This window comes from Mandrillus leucophaeus, unplaced genomic scaffold (genome assembly GCF_000951045.1).
Source record: "Mandrillus leucophaeus isolate KB7577 unplaced genomic scaffold, Mleu.le_1.0 Scaffold379, whole genome shotgun sequence".
Classification (NCBI taxonomy): Eukaryota; Metazoa; Chordata; class Mammalia; order Primates; family Cercopithecidae; genus Mandrillus; species Mandrillus leucophaeus.
Window position 1 is genome coordinate 737,783 of NW_012104020.1, and position 19,609 is coordinate 757,391.

The following is a 19,609-nucleotide window of genomic DNA, read 5'->3' on the forward strand; positions in this document are numbered from 1 at the left end:
TTTTTGAGACTGGGTTTCGCTCTTTTTGCCCAGGCTGGAGTGCAGTGGCGCTATCTCAGCTCACTGCAACCTCCACCTCCTGGGCTCGAGTGATTCTCCGCCTCACCCTCCCGAGTAGCTGGCATTACGGGCATGCACCACCATGCCTGGCTAATTTTGTATTTTTGGTAGAGGCAGGGTTTCTCCATGTTGGTCAGGCAAGCTCCTCCTCCCAGGTTCATGCCATTCTCCTGCCTCGGCCTCCCGAGTAGCTGGGACTACAGGCGCCCGCCATCACGCCTGGCTAATTTTTTGTATTTCTAGTAGAGATGGGATTTCACCATGTTAGCTAGGATGGTCTCGATCTCCTGATCTCGTGATCCGCCTGCCTAGGCCTCTCAAAGTGCTGGGATTACAGGCGTGAGCCACCACGCCCAGCCTAATTTTGTATTTTAGTAGAGACAGTTTCACCATGTTGGCCAGGCTAGTCTCGGACTCCTGACCTCAGGTGATCCGCCCACCTTGGCCTCCCAGAGAGCTGGGATTGCAGGCATGAGCCACCGTGCCTGGCCCTATTTTTATGTATTTTTACCTGAGTTGTTTTTTATGTTGCCAGGAGCTAAATGAAAACCAGAGTACCCCCAAAAAAGAAAAACAGGAGTGGCTTTCAAAGCAGAAGGAGAATATACAGCATTTCCAAGCAGAAGAAGAAGCTAACCTTCTTCGACGTCAAAGACAATACCTAGAGCTGGAATGCCGTCGCTTCAAGAGAAGAATGTTACTTGGTCGTCATAACTTAGAGCAGGACCTTGTCAGGGAGGTAAGTTTGAGTGATGAGAAATTTTAAATCCTTTATCAAAAGCATCTTTCCTGAAAATACTCCAATTCCATTCTAGTCTCAGGGACTTTGCACTTCTACTTGCCTCTGTCTGAATCATTCTTCCTCAGATATTCACATGGAGTGTTTGCTCCCTGTATATCTTTACTCAGATGTCATTTCCTTAAAATCTCTTAACCACCAATTTTTTTTTCCCCCAAGAAAGAGTCTCTCCATGTCGCCAAGTATGGAGTGCAGTGGCGCCATCTTGGCTCAGTGCAATCTTCACCTCCTAGGTGTGAGCGATTTTCGTGCCTCAGCCTCCCAGGGTAGCTAGGATTACAGGTGTGCACCACCAAACCCAGCTAAGTTTTGTATTTTTAGTATAGATGGACTTTCGCCATGTTGGCCAGGCTGTTCTCAAACTCCTGGCCTCATGCAATCTGCCTGTCTCAGCCTCCCAAAGTGCTAGGATTACAAGCATGAGCTACCATGCCTGGACTTAACCACCACATTCTTCTGCTTTATTTAAATATTATTCTTTGCAGCCAGGTATGGTAACTGTAATCCCAACACTTTGGGAGGCCAAGGCAGGCAGATCACTTGATTCTAGGAGTTTGAGACCAGACAGGGCAACCTGACAAATCCCTGTCTCTACAAAAAATATGTTTATTAAAAAAAATTAGCTGGGTGTGGTGGTGTGCACCTGTAGTCCCAGCTACCTGGGAGGCTGAGGCATGAATATTCCTGAGCCCAGGAGGTTGAGGCTGCAGTGAGCCATAATTATGCCACTGCACTCCAGCCTGAGCTACAGAGCAAGACCCTGTCTCAAACAGACAGACAACTAACTAAATACATATGTTCTTCTTTGCACTTTTCTTTTTCACGTGAATATGTGTATGTTCACAAAACTATGTGTTTCTGCAGGATAGGGAGGTTGTTCCTGACTCCCTCACTACAATGGAAGTTGTATGAAATCATAGAATTGATGCAGTTTTTTTAATCTCCAGTTTCTGATTCATAGTAGGCATTCAATAAATCTTAGCCAATCCACAAATGAAAAATGTTGATTTTTATTTTTTATTTTTACTTTTATTTATTTATTTATTTTGAAACAGAGTCTCGCTCTTTCGCCCAGGCTGGAGTGCAGTGGCGATCTCGGCTCACTGCAACCTCTGCCTCCCAGGTTCAAGCAATTCTCCTGCCTCAGCCTCCCAAGTAGCTGGGACTACAGGCATGCATCACCACACCCGGTTGATTTTTGTATTTTTAGTAGAAATGGAGTTTTGCCATGTTGGCCTGGCTGGTCTCCAATTCCCAACCTCAAGTGATCTGCCTGCCTCAGCCTCCCAAAATGCTGGGATTACAGGCATGAGCCACCATGGTCAGCCTTGATTTTTACATATGAGGAAATTCATTGGGCAGTTTTTGCCTCTGACCTGAAATGGGTTCCATGAAGTGTGTGTTGCCCTTAAATACATTTTTATCATCATGTGATTATTAATTGGTAAATGTTGTAGAAACTCTTCTGCCAATGAAAACAATTATTCTTGGCTGGGTGTGGTGGCTCATGGCTGTGATCCTAGCACTTTGGGAGGCCGAGGCAGGTGAATCACTTGAGGTCAGGAGTTTGAGACCAGCATGGCCAACATAGTGAAACCCCATCTCTACTTTTAGTAGAGATACAAAAAAATGAGCCAGACGTGGTGGCGGACACCTGTAATCCCAGCTACTTGGGAGGCCGAGGCATGAGAATCAGTTGAACCTGGGAGGTGGAGGTTGCAGTGAGCTGAGATCATGCTGCTATACTCCAGTCTGGGCCACAGAGCAAGTCTCCATCTCAAAAAAAGAAAAGAATTATTTTCATTATTAAGATACCTGTGAGTATAGATAAATTTCTGAGAGTGGGTTGAAATAATATATTTCATGCTTGTAATATATTATGCTTGTAATATAGCATAATTGTGCGAGTTTACTAATAAATTCAAATTAAAACAGTTGCATCCATTATGTAAGAAAAATGTAAAAGATTGATACATTCAATCCTAGTAATGGCGTGTGTTAACAGACACTATTAGTAAGACTATAAATTGATATTGCCCCTTTGGAGCATGATTTAACAGTAGCTTTTAAAATTTAATACGCACGTAGCATTTATCCATCAAATCCACTTCTAGAACTCTGTCCTACAGAAATAACAACATGATTCTATGATACAGTATAAATAGATACTTATTGAAACTTTGTTTATAAAAGTGAAACATGGGCTGGAGCAGTGGCTCTCACCTATAATACTTGAGGTCAAGAGTTCAAGGACAGCCTGGTCAACGTGGTAAAACTGTCTCTACTAAAAATATTTTTAAAATGAGCTGGGTGTGGTGGTCCACACCTATAATCCCAGCTACTCAGGAGGCTGAGGCACGAGAATTGCTTGAACCTGGGAGGCAGAGGTTGCAGTGAGCTGAAATCGCACCACTGCACTCCAGCCTGGGCAACAGAGTGAGACTCTGATTAAAAAACAAAACAAAACAGTGAAACATAGAAGCAGCTTAAATGTCCAAACACACAGAGGAATGATTGAAAGAATTATGGCATCACAAAGCACTAGGTTACAATGAAACTTTTAAAATTTCTATGTACTGGCTGGGTGCAGTGGCTCACACCTGTAATTCCAACACTTTGGGAGGCTGAGGTGGGAGGATCACTTGAGACCAGGAGTTTGAGACTACCCTGGGCAACATAGCAAGACCCTGTCTCTACAATGTTTTTTTTTCCTGAGACTCCGTCACCCAGGCTGGAGTGCAGTGGCATGATCTCGGCTCACTGCAACCTTTGCCTCCTGGGTTCAAGCCATTCTCCTGCCTCAGACTCCCAGGTACCTGGGACTACAGACATGCACCACCATGCCCGGTTAATTTTTTTTTTTTTTTTTTTTAATTGAGACAGAGTCTTGCTCTGTCGCCCAGGCTGGAGTGCAGTGGCGCGAGCGCGATCTCGGCTCACTGCAAGCTCCACCTCCCGGGTTCACGCCATTCTCCTGCCTGAGCCTCCCAAGTAGCTGGGACTACAGGTATCCGCCACCATGCCCGGCTAATTTTTTGTATTTTTAGTAGAGACAGTTTTCACCGTGTTGGCCAGGATGATGTCAATCTCCTGACCTTGTGATCCACCTGCCTCAGCCTCCCAAAGTGCTGGGATTACAGGCATGAGCCACTACGCCTGGCTGTGTCCATGTTCTTAATCACCACACTCACCAGAGTAGACTGCATGTAAAATAATTGAATAGAATACTCTGAAGAAACTGAAAGGATAACTTAGGAGCCCAATTCAAATATAAAATTAGGAAGTAAACAAAAGAAAAATGTTAAACCTGTTGATATAGATGTAATAATGTCTTAAGCTAATGGCAATAAAATAATATGAATAAATAGTAAATTAATATGATAAGGAAATTTGTGCTACTAATTGCCCATTTAAAGAGGTAAAAGTCATAACCCTAATATTTACTATGCAATTATAATTGAATAACAGGGTTAATTACATCTGTTCACTGGTTATTCTGTTTTTTAGGATTTTTTTATGGCATTATACAGCAGTAAATTATACCTTTGTCTTTTGTGTTATGGATTAGGAGTTAAACAAAAGACAGACGCAGAAGGACTTAGAACATGCCATGCTACTCCGACAGCATGAATCCATGCAAGAACTGGAGTTCCGCCACCTCAACACAATTCAGAAGATGCGCTGTGAGTTGATCAGATTGCAGCATCAAACTGAGCTCACTAACCAGCTGGAATATAATAAGCGAAGAGAACGAGAACTAAGACGAAAGCATGTCATGGAAGTTCGACAACAGCCTAAGAGTTTGAAGGTATGGTTAGCCTAAGCTTTTTGACAACAGGGAAGAGAATGAAAAGGTATCCATGTAAGCAGGAAAAGTCTTAAGACGAATGTCTAGTCATAAAGAAATTGACTAAGCTTCTTTTCATTTTTAGCATCTTTGGTTGATTTTAATGTTGAATGCCTGTTGCTACAGTCTTTTGCTTATGTATTTCTCATCAAAGTACAAAAAAGTGGCCAAAACTTTTAACCATGGGAAGTGCCAGTAGATAAGAATCAAGATTCTTGTTTTAAACTTACCCAAGGGCAGAGCACGGTGGCTCACGCCTGTAATCCCAGCACTTCAGGAGGCCAAGGCAGGTGGATCACCTGAGGTCAGGAGTTCAAGAACAGCCTGGACAACATGGCGAAACCCTGTCTCTACTAAAAATACAAAAATTAGTTGGGTGTAGTGGCACATGCCTATAGTCCCAGCTACTTGGGAGGCTGAGGCAGGAGAATCCCTTGAACCCAGGAGGCAGAGGTTGCAATGAGCCGAGAACACACCACAGCACTCCACCCTGGGTGACAGAGCAAGACCCTGTCTCAAAGAAAAATTTACCCAAATGTCCAAGGTCAATATTATATTCTGCATGTCAACAAGCTAACCATTTGGCTTATCTCTGTTGTTCCAAGTAAAATTTTAGAACCATAATTTGCTGTAAATATGACTTGTACAAAATTTAAAAACATGAAAGTGCATTATAAAATAAAAAGTTTTAAGCTGCATAGCCACTAGAAAAATAATAACAAGAAAAAAGTTTTCTTCTTTATGCTTGTTCCTCCAGCCACCTGATCCATCTCTCTCAAGGACAAAGTCAACTACAGTTACCAATTCTGAAATTTTTGTTTGTTTTTGAGACAGAGTCTTACTCTGTCACCCAGGCTGGAGTGCAGTGGGGCGATCTCGGCTCACTGCAAGCTCCGCCTCCCGGGTTCACTGCATTGTCCTGCCTCAGCCTCCGTGTAGCTGGGACTGCAGGCACCCGCCACCATGCCCAGCTAATTTTTTGTATTTTTAGTAGAGACGGGGTTTCACCATATTAGCCAGGATGGTCTCAATCTCCTGACCTCGTGATCCGCCTGCCTCAGCCTCCGAAGTGCTGGGATTATAGGCGTGAGCCACCACGCCTGGCCCACGTGAATCTTAATATACAAATCCACCCACTATATAGTCTGTCATCGATGATAAGCACCTTAGTTGCCCTGTACATATCTGTACATTTTAAACTTTTGTTTATATTCAGTAAGGTCCAGTTTCCACAGTATTTCCTATTTAAAGCTTCCCCTGTACTCCTACCCAGCCATTTTTATAAGCTATTTGATATTTAAACTATAAAATGGTTCTTGGTTTTACTCTGAGTAACTGTGCTGGAGTACAGTGAAATTCATTCACAGAGGTAGTCTGTGTGAAAATCTAGAAACTACAACACACTCAATGGTATTCCCAATGCCCACCCAACTGCATTCAAACAAGCTGTCCTGAACAAAATATAGAAACGATGTTAAGATGCTTTATTGTTTTCATGTGAATGTGAGTAAAATTTCACCTTGCTATGTCTTCAAAATAGGTAAGTTTTATTTACAGAGTGGTTATGTTGACTACTAACATAACCTTCCTTAGTTAATGCTTAGAAAAACTGGAATTGTAATGATATTTTAGATTTATTTTGTTTTTGCAGTAAGGAGATACATAATCATTTAGCTACAGAAGGACAATCTCCCATGAAAAGATTTTTAAACTAACATGTCAGCAAAGTCAATTGTGATTTTAAAGCCAACAGCACCAAGGAATAAACCAAACTGAAAGTCGTACTGTAAATCTGATATGACTGACTGCATTTCCCTGGGGCTTGGGTAATGGATAGTTGTTTGACATTTAACCATTTCTTTCTATTTCCTGTCATTAGAACTTTTCCGTTTTAAAGCTTATAAACAGTAATCTGATTCTCTCAGATAGTATATTAAAAGTGAGGAGAAAATAAAGCTTCATTAATCATAGTCAGACTTTAAGTAAAATGCCTTTCTGATTACAAGTGAGCTCAAGGTTTCCTGTTAGGGAAGAAAAATCACCATTTTCCTCATATTTATGTGTATCTATTTACTTAGTCAACTGGAGCATTTTAACCCCAAATCATCACATTTCTATTTACTTAAGTAATCGTTGCCTTTTCCAGTTTTCTCCTTAAGTAGTGGAGGCAGAATTTAGAATATAGCATCAACTGTGTTTGATGGAGGAGAGGAGATTGCAGTTGGAACATTTTATTTATGTTGATTAGGATCTGTGGGGGTGGGGTGCTGTTTCTGTGGAAAGGGTCGGGTGAAAATCTGCTGCCTACTCTGCTGTTTCTTCAGCTTTCATCCAGATGATGCTTTGTCAGCACTAAATGAGTAGAAATAACTGAAACTTGCATTCATCTCGCTTTCATTTGAGTCACACATTGAGGGGTATAGTTTATTCTTAGTATAAGCATTAATTTTACTCTTGTTAAAGAAAAATTTTTCAAGGAGTTATTTTTTCTCATTAGGCAGGGATGTGGAATGATTACAGTATTCCTGGCACAATGTTTTTTTATTTTTGTTTTTGTTTTTTTGGGTTTTTTTTTGAGATGGAGTTTCGCTCCTGTCGCCTAGGCTGGAGTGTAGTGGCATGATCTTGGCTCACTGCAACCTCCACCTCCCGGGATGAAGTGATTCTCATGCTTCAGCCTCCCAAGTAGCTGGGATTACAGGGGCCTGCCACCACGCCCTCGTGTTTTTAGTAGAGATGGGTTTCACCACCTTGGCCCTGCTGGTCTCAAACTTCTGACCTCAGGTGATCTACCCGCCTCAGCTTTCCAAACTGCTAGGATTACAGGTGTGAGCCACCACGCCCAGCCCAGCACAATGCTTTAAAAATAAAAAGTTTTGGCTGGGCGCAGTCACTCACACCTGTAATCCCAGCACTTTGGAAGGCTGAGGCAGGGGATCACCAGGTCAAGAGACCATCCTGGCCAACATGGTGAAACCTCGTCTGTACTAAAAATACAAAAATTAGCCGGGCACGGTGGCGCGTGCCTGTAGTCCCAGCTACTTGAGAGGTTGAGGCAGGAGATTCTCTTGAACCCGGTAGGTGGAGGGTCAGTGAGCCAAGATCGTGCCACTGCACTCTAGCCTGGCGACAGAGCGAGACTCCATCTCAAAAAATAAAAATAATGTCCAGGTGCGGTGACTCATGCCTGTAATCCCAGTACTTTGGGAGGCTGAGGTCGGGAGTTTGAGACCAGTCTGACCAACATGGAAAAACCCTATCTCTACTAAAAATACAAAAGTAGCCAGGCATGGTGGCGCATGCTTGCTGTCCCAGCTACTCGGGAGGCTGAGGCAGGAGAATCGCTTGAACCCGGAAGGTGGAGGATGGTGGAGGTTATGGTGAGCCGAGATTCCACCATTGCACTCCAGCCTGGGCAACGAGGGCAAAACTCCATCTCAACAAATAAATAAATAAATAAATAAATAAATAAATAAATAAATAATAAAACCTTTTAAAAGAATGGATGCTATTTTACTGAGGCAGAAGATACTATCTAAATTTCATTGTTCCATTTCTGTCTAGAAGCACTTGAAACAACTTTGTTAACCATGAATGGTTGTTTTTGTTTGTTTTCGCTCTGTCACCCAGGCTGGAGGGCAGTGGCACAGTCTTGGCTCACTGCAACCTCTGCCTGCCAACTTCAAGCGATTCTCCTGCCTCAGCCTCCCGAGTAGCTGTGATTACAGGCATGCGCCACCACACCCGGCTGATTTTTGTATATTTAGTAGAGAAGGGATTTCGCCATGTTGACCAGGCTGGTCTTGAATGCCTGACCTCAAGTGATCCACCCGCCTCAGCCTCCCAGACTCTTGGGATTACAGGCGTGATCCACCACACCCGGCCTAAGAATGATATTTTAAAATGGTGCTACTCAGCCTGAGCAACATAGTGAGACCCTGTCTCTAGAAAAAATTACCAGCCTGGGGGAGCATAGGGAGATCTCATCTCTAAAAATAAAGCCAGGCACAGTGGCTCACGCCTGTAATCCCAGCACTTTGGGAGGCTGAGGTGGGCAGATCACGAGGTCAGGAGATCAAGACCATCTGGCTAACTGGGCAAAACCCCATCTCTACTAAAAATAAAAAATTTAGCTGGGCGTGGTGGTGTGCGCCTGTAGTCCCAGCTACGCAGGAGGCTGAGGCAGGAAAATCACTTGAAGTAGTCAGAGGTTGCAGTGAGCTGAGGTCATGCCACTGCACTCCATCCTGGTGACAGAGCAAGACTCTGTGTCAGGAAAAAAAAAAAAAAAGAGAGCATGATGACATGCCTGTGGTGATCCCAGCTACTCAGAAGGCCGAGAGGCAAGAGGATCACTTGAACCCCAGGAGGCTGAGGCTATGGTGAGCCATGATCATGCCATGCACTCCAACCTGGGCGACAGAGTGAGACCCTGTCTCAAAAAAAGAAAAGAAAAAGATTAAAAAGCCAAACGTGGTGATGGCTCACACCTGTAATTCCAGCTACTTGGGAGGCTGAGGTAGGAGGATTGCTTGAACCTGGGAGGTCAGGGATGCAGTGAGCCATGATCATGCCACTGTACTCCAGAGCCTGGAGGACAGAGTTGAGACTCTGTCTCAAAAATAAAAGCAGGCTGGGCGCGGTGGCTCAAGCCTATAATCCCAGTACTTTGGGAGGCCGAAACGGGTGGATCACGAGGTCAGGAGATCGAGACCATCCTGGCTAACACGGTGAAACCCCCTCTCTACTAAAAAAATACAAAAAAATAGCTGGGCGAGGTGGTGGGCGCCTGTTGTCGCAGCTACTCGGGAGGCTGAGGCAGGAGAATGGCGTGAACCCGGGAGGCAGAGCTTGCAGTGAGCTGAGATCCGGCCACTGCACTCCAGCCTGGGCGACAGAGCGAGACTCCATCTCAAAAAAAAAAAAATAAATAAATAAAATAAAAGCAGTGCTACTAAGTGCCTCTACTAAAACTCTTAGCTAAACTAAGAGTTTCTCTTACTAGCTAGACGTTTCTTGACCCCTCACAAAATAAAGACATATTACTAGGATCTAGTGCCTCAGATGGTGAAAAATACAGAAAGGTATATTTAATGTTGTAGTATTGAGGGGAGTACTTCTTAGATACGTGTGTAAATTTGGTCACATATCCATTTGTTGCATGATGAATCAGCCAATCAATACCTGGCGGTATTTATATTAAGGTAAAAAAATAATTTCAACTATAGGTTCTGCCTCAGTGCAGTAAATCAATGTGTTGTCACTTGTAGGATCAACTGGTACACCTTGCAGAAACAGATCTCATCTTATTAAAACTTCTTAAAACCTGAGTTCATAGAATACCCAACCTGCTGATTAACCAAACACTAAAGCCAAAGATCTTCTGTCTCTAAATTTAAATATTTTCATCTTAGAAATGTTTATATACTGTAGTTCATGTCTGTTACCCCAAGAAGAGGGTTGTCTCCTCCGTTAGCACATGAGTTTTGTTTAACCTTTGAAAGATTAGTTTTGTTATGGTTTTGTGTGTGTGTGTGTGTTTGAAACAGAGTCTCTCTCTGTTGCCCAGGCTAGAGTGCAGTGGTGCAATCTTAGCTCTCTGTAGCCTCCATCTCCTGGGTTCAAGCAATCAGCCTCCTGAATAGTTGGGATTACAGGCATGTGCCACCACGCCGAACTAATTTTTGTATTTTTAGTAGAGACAGGGTTTCACCATGTTGGCCAGGCTGGTCTCAAACTCCTGACCTCAAATGATCTGGCCACCTCAGCCTCCCAAAGTGCTGGGGTTACAAGCGTGAGCCACCACGCCTGGCCAAGATTAGTTGACTGACGTTTAAGTTTTTGCTTGTGTTAAAGAGTAAACCATTGCTAAGTATATCTCTACTTAGTTTATTCTCTTAAGGAAAAGACCATTGTAATAGCAGTATTAATAATTCCGAATAGAGATTTCCAAGTTAGCCTCACATTTGGTACATAAACTGTATAGTTGGAATTGAGAGTGTCATTAAAAGAAATTGGGGGCAAGGCACAGTGGCTCATGCCTGTAATCTCAGCACTTTGGGAGGCCAAGTTGGGCAGATTGCCTGAGGTCAGGAGTTCAAGACAAGCCTGGCTGACATAGTGAAACCTGGTCTCTACTAAAAATACAAAAATTGGCCGGGCGTGGTGGCACAAGCCTGTAATCCCCGCTGCTCGGGAGGCTGAGGCAGGAAAATCGATTGAACCCAGGAAATGGAGTCTGCAGTGAGCTGAGATCGCACCACTGCACTACAGCCTGAGCAACACAATGAGACTCCGTCTTAAAAAAAAAAAAAAAAGAACAGAAAAGAACAAAAAGAAATTGCAGCAAAGTGTTTCTAAAACAAACAGAATAAATGTGCTTTATTTTCTGTCTCTAGATCTGATAAGATATTGTCTCACCAATAAAGTGCTTTTATATCTTTTTTTTTCTTTCTTTCTTTTTTTTTTTTTTAGAAACCAGTGTCTCACTCTTGTTCAGCCTAGAGTCCAATGATGCACTCACGGTTCACTGCAGCCTTGAACTCCTGGGCTCAAGTGATCCTTCTGCCTCAGCCTCCCTAGTAGCTAGGACTACAGGTGCGCATCACTGTGCCTGGCTAATTTTTAATATTGCTTTGTAGAAATGGGATCTCACTGTGTTGCTCAGGCTAGTCTGGAGCTCCTGGCCTACAAACAATCCTGCCATGGCCTCCCAAAAGTACTGAGATTACAGGCGTGAGCCACCATAATTGTATTATGCTTAATTCATGAGAAAAAAATTTAATTTTCTAAGCCACGCACAGTGGCTCATGCCTATAATTACTGTACTTTTAGAGGCTGAGGTGGGAGGATCGCTTGAGGCCAGGAGTTTGGAACCAGCCTGTGCAACGTAGGGAAACTTCATTGCTACCAAAAAAAAAAAAATTAACCAGGAGCTGGGTGTGGTGGCTCATGCCAGTAATCCCAGCACTTTAGGAGGCCGAGGCAGGTGGATTACTTGAGCCCAGGAATTTGAGACCAGCCTAGGCAACATGGTGAAACCCTGTCTCTACAAAAAATACAAAAATTGGCCAAGTGTGGTGGTTCACGCCTGTAATTCCAGCATTTAGGAAGCCAAGGCGGGCAGATCACTTGAAGTCAAGAGTTCGAGACCAGCCAGGCCAACGTGGTGAAACCCTGTCTCTACTAAAAATACAAAAATTAGCTGGGCGTGGCGGCACATGCCTGTAATCCCAGCTACTCGGGAGGCTGAGACAGGAGAATTGCTTGAACTCGGGAGGCAGTGGTTGCAGTGAGCCAAGATTGCGCCATTGGACTCCAGCCTGGGCGACAGAGCAAGACTCAAAAAAAAAAAAGCCGAATGTGGGTGTGGCACACACCTGTGGTCCCAGCTACTCAGGAGGCTGAGGTGGAAGGATTGCTCGAGCATAGCAGGTTGAGGCTACAGTGAGCCGTGATTGTACCACCGCATTCCAGCCTGGGTGACAGAGTGAGACTCCATCTCAAAAAAAAAAAAAAGAAAAAATGTAATTTTCTGTCATGAATATGCTTAATAATCAAAGCTAATTTTAATATCTACTCAGGTCACTAACTTTATTAGTGAAACAGCAGATACTGTTACAAGTCCTATCATAAATGGTGTTCTTTATGCCCTAATGTTTTAAATGAAGTTTTTTGTTGTAAAACTGCATAAATTTCAGTCAGCGGTTTGGCCAAATAGCCAAGTGCAAAAAGTATCTGCAACTTTATGATCTGACCTGTTTGGTTTTCCTCTCATTTTTTCCTAATAGTCTTTATTTTCATGTATGTAAGCATACCATATACCAAATACCTTGTGTTACAACTTACATAAATCTTTTTTTTTTCCCCCCAGTCTAAAGAACTCCAAATAAAAAAGCAGTTTCAGGATACCTGCAAAATCCAAACCAGACAGTACAAAGCATTAAGAAATCACCTGCTGGAGACCACACCAAAGAGTGAGCACAAAGCTGTTCTGAAACGGCTCAAGGAGGAACAGACCCGGAAATTAGCTATCTTGGCTGAGCAATATGATCACAGCATTAACGAAATGCTCTCCACACAAGCCGTGAGTTTGCTTTTTTTGGGCAAAACAAATTTAGTGCCCCTTTTCTTCCACTACTTGAATGAAATCACAGCAATTAAAGTACTAGTTGAAAATGATAGCTCTCCTGCAGCTTGGGAAATGTGGTGATGGTTCATTTTCTTCCTATTCTCAACATTGCTTGAAAATGTCATGATGCATGAGGTATGTCATGATGCATCAATTTTCTTTTTTTTTTTTTTTTTTGTTGAGACAGAGTCTTGCTTTGTCGCCCAGACTGGAGTGCAGTGGCCGGATCTCAGCTCACTGCAAGCTCTGCCTCCCGGGTTCACGCCATTCTCCTGCCTCAGCCTCCCGAGTAGCTGGGACTACAGACGCCCGCCACCTCACCCGGCTAGGTTTTTGTATTTTTCAGTAGAGACGGGGTTTCACCGTGTTAGCCAGGATGGTCTCGATCTCCTGACCTTGTGATCCGCCCGTCTCGGCTCCCAAAGTGCTGGGATTACAGGCTTGAGCCACCGCGCCCAGCCGATGCATCAATTTTCATTGATACATTTAGACATGAGGTTCTAAATAGGCTCCCTGCCAGCACAGATCCCAACACCTTATTGAGATTGGCATAGCAGCTTTGGGAAGCAGTGAGCAAAAGGTATTATTATAATGGGAATAAAAATGGTTGTGTTTGAGTACAAATACAAAATTTTTTTTTTTTTTTTTTGAGATGGAATTTCACCCTGTCGCCCAGGCTGGATTGCAGTGGTGCGATCTCAGCTCACTGCAACCTCTGCCTCCCGGGTTCAAGCGATTCTCCTTCCTTGGCCTCCCGAGTAGCTGGGATTATAGGCGCAAAATATTTTCCATATAAGAGCTTTGTAAACTTTTTTTTAAAGGGCCAGATAAGGCTGGGCGCAGCGGTTCACGCCTGTAATCCCAGCACTTCAGGAGGCCTAGGCAGATGAATCATCTGAGGTCAAGAATTCGAGAGCAGCCTGCCCAACATGGTGAAACCCCGTCTCTACTAAAAATACAAAAATTAGCCAGGCGCGGTGGTGGGCGCCCATAATCCCGGCGACTCAGGAGGCTGAGGCGGGAGAATCACCTGAACCCGGGGGGCAGAGGTTGCAGTGAGCCAAGATTGCGCCGTTGCACTCAGACTGGGCAATTAAATGAGACTCTGTCTAAAAAAAAAAAAAAGGCGGGGGGGCCAGATAAGACTTTTTAGACAGGAGGCAAAACTAAGGCTATTATGTGGGTACTTACATGACCGCTTAAGATGTAACCCTTTCAAAATGAAACATCATTCTTAGCTCATGGGCTGTAAAAGACAAAAAAACAGGCACCTGCCCATACTTTGCTTGTAGACTATGGTTTGCTGGTCTTTGTTCTATAGTTATTTCCACTACAGAGGAAGAGATTCAGAGATCTAAAGAGATTCTAGGTTTTTCTTAAGAAAAATGTGGTTATTCAGGCATCCTCCAAATAGCTTATGATAGCTTTATCTTCATAATACTATTGTTAGTTATTCTGCCTTTCTTTTTCAGAGATGTTTACTCCAAGATAAAAGGCAGAATCCATAGGTCATGCATTGATAGCTAACAGTAGGATATATCTGTTTCGTTTTTTTTCCTCTCTCTCTCAGCTGCGTTTGGATGAAGCACAGGAAGCAGAATGCCAGGTTTTGAAGATGCAGCTGCAGCAGGAACTGGAGCTGCTGAATGCATATCAGAGCAAAATCAAGATGCAAGCTGAGGCACAACATGATCGAGAGCTTCGGGAGCTTGAACAGAGGGTCTCCCTCCGGAGGGCACTCTTAGAACAAAAGGTATAAGTAATAGAAGGGAAAATCATTGTTTTCAAATTAGCTTTTGTCAAAAGCGTTTTGTAAATATATTTTCATGTTGGCAGGGGTCACATTAGATTTCTTTCACAAAACCACATTTCCTGAATTCTGGTTATGGCAGCAGTTTTTTCTTTAAAATTACTGATTCACTGATGAACCTTATCATTAATGAGCTCCAGAAATCAAGGGAATATAATTAAGTAGTAATTGCTAGAGAAAAGATATGGGTGTGTGAAGACAGTCAGTTGAATTGAGAGTAGCAGCTCTGAATCCATGTTCTTCACTTCTGTGTTCCTAGCTTGCTCTACCTAAGGAGGTTGGAGAAAGACTTAACTGGTGAAGAAAGAGAGCTGTATTAATTGCCTGAGAGAGCCAGGGTCAAAGGATCAGGAATATATACTTTACTCATATGTCCTTGGCCTGGAGCTATACAGATTGGTAGAGGATTACTGAGGGATAGAAGGTAAAATCAGTTCCACACAGGTGAAAAGTCAGGCTGAAAAAATGTTGTTTCTAGATGCACATCTTTACTTTTTCTGAATTATTCTTGTCAGATATATTAGAAAATAGAACTAGAATCCCCAAATTTCCATCCTTTGGGATACTAAGGTATGTGTGTGTGTATTAGGGAAAAGGGTGATGGACAAAAGGTTTTGAAAGGTAAAGAGAAGAAAGGCATTTGTTGCAAGAAGTGGAGATTAGGCTGGGCTTAGGCCTCCCAGCACTTTGGAAGCCAAGGTGGGAAGATGGTCTGAGCCTAGGAGTTCGAGACCAGCCTGGGCAACACAGGGAGACCCTATCTCTACAAAAAATTTAAAAAAGTAGCTGAGTGTGGTGGCACGCCCCTGTGGTCCCAGCTACTTGGGAGGCTGAGGCGGGAAGATGGATTGAGCCTAAAAGGTTGAGGCTGCAGTAAGCTATGGCTGCACCACTGCACTCTAACCTGGGCAACAGGGCAAGATCCTGTCTCAAAATAAATGAATAAATAAAACAGTGGTCGATTATCAATTGTATCCAGGATTCAGAGATACATTCCAGAACTCTTGAGTCTTAAATTCCCAACAACTGATGTAGTCTTAGGTCCCTCGGTCATTGCATTTAATACTTACCTAATGATCTTCCTAAAGTTGTCATTGTTTCTGGACCATAGGCCTGTAGATTTTTCCTCTATTTCCTATAGTTCTTGTGCTAAAAATAGAATGCCTTATTAAAGTAAAAAATATATTTTAAACCAGGTGTTGTGGCTCATGCCTATAATCCCAGCACTTGAGAGGCGGAGGCAAGCAGATCGCTTGAGCTCAGAAATTCAAGACCAGCCTGGGCAACATGGCAAAACCCTGCCTCTACAAAAAATACAAAAATTGGCCAAGTGTAGTGGCACACTCCTATAGTCCCAGCTACTAGGGAGATTTAGGTGAGAGGATCGCTTGAGTCCGGGAGTTAGAGGCTGCAGTGAGCTGAGATCATGCCACTGCACTCCAGCCTGGGTTACAAAGCGATACCCTGTCTCAAAAAAAAAAAAAAAAATCTTAAAAAAATCACCTCAATAAGATATAAGATATTACTATTTCTCTAGCACAGCTGTCTTTATTACTGGCTTCTTTGAGAGGTATTTGCATCTAAATATTAACTCAATTTTATTTCTTATTCAAGATGAGAAAGCTAAGGCCAGGCACAGTGGCTCATGCCTGTGATCCCAGCACTTTGGGAGTCCGAGGGGGGCAGATCGCCTGTGGTCAGGAGTTCAAGACCAGCCTGGCCAACATAGTGAAACACCATCTCTACTGAAAATACAAAAATTAGCCGGGTGTGGTGGCAGGCGCCTGTAATCCCATCTACTCGGGAGGCTGAGGCAGGAGAATCCCTTGAATCTGGGAGGCAGAGGTTGCAGTGAGCTGAGATGGCGCCGCTGCACTCCAGCCTGGGTGACAGAGCGAGACTCCGTCTCAAAAAATAAGATGAGAGGCCAGGCACAGTGGCTCATGCCTGTAATCCCAGCACTTTGAGAGGCCAAGGCGGGCGGATCACGAGGTCAGGAGATCAAAACCATCCTGGCTAACATGGTGAAACCCTGTGTCTACTAAAAATACAAAAAAATTAGCCAGGCGTGGTGGTGGGCACCTATAGTCCCAGCTGCTCGGGAGGCTGAGGCAGGAGAATGGCGTGAACCGGGGAGGCGCAGCTTGTAGTGAGCCAAGATAGCACCACTGCACTCCAGCCTGGGCGACAGAGTGAGACTCTGTCTCAAAAAAAGTAAATAAAAATTAGATGAGAAAGATAGAAACATAAATTTTGAAAAATATAGTTTGTTCCATGTGCAAATTTCCTAAATCTGTCTCATTCCAACTTTTTTTTTTTTTTTTTTTTTTTACGGAGTCTTGCTCTGTCACCCAGACTGGCGTGCATTGGCATAATCTCCGCTCACTGCAAGCTCCTACCAGGCTTGAGTGCAGTAGCCCGATCTCCGCTCACTGCAAGCTCCGCCTCCCGGGTTTATGCCATTCTCCTGCCTCAGCCTCCCGTGTACCTGGGACTACAGGCGCTCACCACCACACCCAGCTGCTTTTTTTGTATTTTCGGTAGAGACGGGTTTTCACCGTGTTAGTCAGGATGGTTTCGATCTCCTGACCTCGTGACCCACCTGTCTCGACCTTCCAAAGTGCTAGGATTATAGGCGTGAGCCACAGCGCCCGGCGGTCTCATTCAAACTTTTATATTTAAAATTCAAAGTTTTCTTTTAGGCTTCAGTATTATCACTAAATGAAAAACTCCCTATGGTATTTCAAGAATGGTGTTACAAGAGAAATATCGGCACTATTAAAGTGTGATTGTAATTTTAGCTCCACCTGGTGGTTAACAGTTAAACAGCATTAATTAGCATCTTAGTCTTATTTAATATCCTAACCAAAAACTGCATGTTAATACAAAGCCATTACAATGCAGGCATAAAATCAGTACTCATTGACTCATTGGTGAAGGTACAGTAACACTTTTATACAGTGCTAATACATCTTGGAAAGCAATTTGGAGTTGCGTGTATGTATACTTGTTTGGTTTTTTTGTTTGTTTGTTTCAGCAGTCTCTCTCTACTGCCCAGGCTGGAGTCCAGTGGTACAATCTCAGCTCACTGCATTCTCCATTTCCTAGGCTCAAGCAGTCCTGCCACCTCAGCCTCACAACTACAGGCATGCACCACCATGACCACTGTTTTTTTTTTTTTTTTTTGGAGGGGGCAAGGGTAGAAATGGGGTTTCTCCATGTTGCCCAGGCTGGTCTCGAACTCCTAGGCTCAAGCAATCTGCCCACCTCGGCCTCCCAAAGTGCTAGGATTGCAGGCCTGAGCCACTGCGCCTGGCCTGGAGTTGTATATTTAGCCTTGTAAATGTTAAGTGTTTAAAACTTTGAGGAAAAGAAATCCAAATTACAGAAAGGAAAAGAAATCCAAATTACAGAAAAAAACACTGCATAAGTGTTAATTATAACAACTTTATAATAGTTTAAAACAGCCTATTTAAAATAGAGAAATGGCTGGGCGCTGTGGCTCATGCCTGTAATCCCTGCACTTTGGGAGGCTGAGGCAGGTAGATCACGAGGTCAGAAGTTCAAAACCAGCCTGGCCAAAATGGTGAAACCCCATCTGTACTAAAAATACAAAAATTAGCTGGTCATGGCCCAGCTACTCAGGAGGCTGAGGCAGGGGAATCGCTTGAACCTGGGAGGCAGAGGTTTCAGTAAGCTGACATCACGCCACTGCCCTCCAGCCTGGCAACAGAGCAAGACTCCGTCTGAAAAAAAAAAAAGTAAATATGGCCAAGCCAACAATAAAATCTTACTCAGTCATTTAAATGATGTCTGCATAAACAGTACTAATAAGGAAAAATGTTTGTGATGTGTTTAACAAAATTTTAAAAGACAAATCCTACTTGAAGTAATGTTAGTAGTGGCTATGTTAATGTGATAGGTTGATTTTTTTCTGTTTCTTTTTTAAATATGGTTTTATTCATTTCATAATGGAAAAATGCATACAATTAGTATTTAAAAGAGTAAAAGAACAAAGGATGATACATCTATAGTGCTTCAAGATGTTACTTGGTTCTTATGGCTAATATTTTGCCTTTCAAGCGAAGTATGTGACTACAAGGCAGGCTGGGGTCAATTAGCAATCACTAAGACCCTGTACCCTCTCTACAAAAACTTTGTAAAATCCTAGAAGCTGTAATTTGTGCACTTTATGCTTGCCGGTTGTACATACAGATGAGGAGATATCTGAAAATAAATAGAAATGGAACTGAAGTGAATGTTAGTTGATTCTAGGTGAAAAATCATTCTGTTTGAAGATTGTTGTAAGTCTCCAAGTGAACCAAAAATTGTTCATTTAGGTTGAGACACAAACAAAATGAGCCTCACATGTACATGAAGTCTTGTTTCAATATTTGTCATCCTTCATTTACATTAAATTTTTAGATAACACAACTATAAATGTTAAATTATATGTGAAATATATATAATATATGAAAAGTAGTAGTATTTCCAGAGTATAAATGACCTTGTTTTATCATCTCATTTACTTTTCTCTCAAGATTTCTCTTAGTATTAACATCATGGTTAGTAATGTTTTTAAGTAAGAATTAAAATTTGGGGGTAGGTGCAGTGGCTTATGCTGTAATCCTAGCACTTTGGAAGGCCGAGGGGAGCGGATCACTTGGTGCTCAGGAGTTTGAGACCAGCCTTGGCAACATGGCGAAACCCCACCTCTACAGAAAAAAAAAAAATACAAAAATTAGTTGGGTGTAGTGGTGTGCACCTGTCAGCTCCTCTGGAGGCTGGGGTGTGGAGGATTGCTTGAACCTTTGAGTTGGAGGTTGCAGTGAGCCAAGATTGCACCACTGCACTCCAGCCTGGGCGACAGACCAGACCCTGTCTCAAAAAACAACAAACAAACATATTTTTGCATAGGAAACAAATAAAAAATTGCAGAAGAGGCCGGATCACTTGAGATCA

At 43.1% G+C, this 19,609-nt stretch overlaps 1 protein-coding gene and 1 long non-coding RNA gene across 2 annotated transcripts in view; one reads left to right on the forward strand and one right to left on the reverse strand.

The window, feature by feature from the left end:
* The window catches only part of TAOK1 (TAO kinase 1), an 84,182-nt gene that overhangs the window by 52,025 nt on the left and 12,548 nt on the right, over positions 1-19,609 (forward strand). Inside the window, exons 12-15 of the mRNA XM_011990365.1 lie at positions 596-799; positions 4,428-4,667; positions 12,580-12,792; positions 14,408-14,590. Of these exons, the coding sequence (XP_011845755.1) occupies positions 596-799; positions 4,428-4,667; positions 12,580-12,792; positions 14,408-14,590 (840 nt within the window). The remainder of the gene's footprint in view (positions 1-595; positions 800-4,427; positions 4,668-12,579; positions 12,793-14,407; positions 14,591-19,609) is intronic.
* Positions 14,395-15,790, reverse strand: LOC105547008. Its single transcript, XR_001007167.1, has 2 exons — positions 15,718-15,790; positions 14,395-14,577 (listed from the first exon to the last, which is right to left on the reverse strand). It is a non-coding gene; the product is annotated as an uncharacterized LOC105547008 (long non-coding RNA).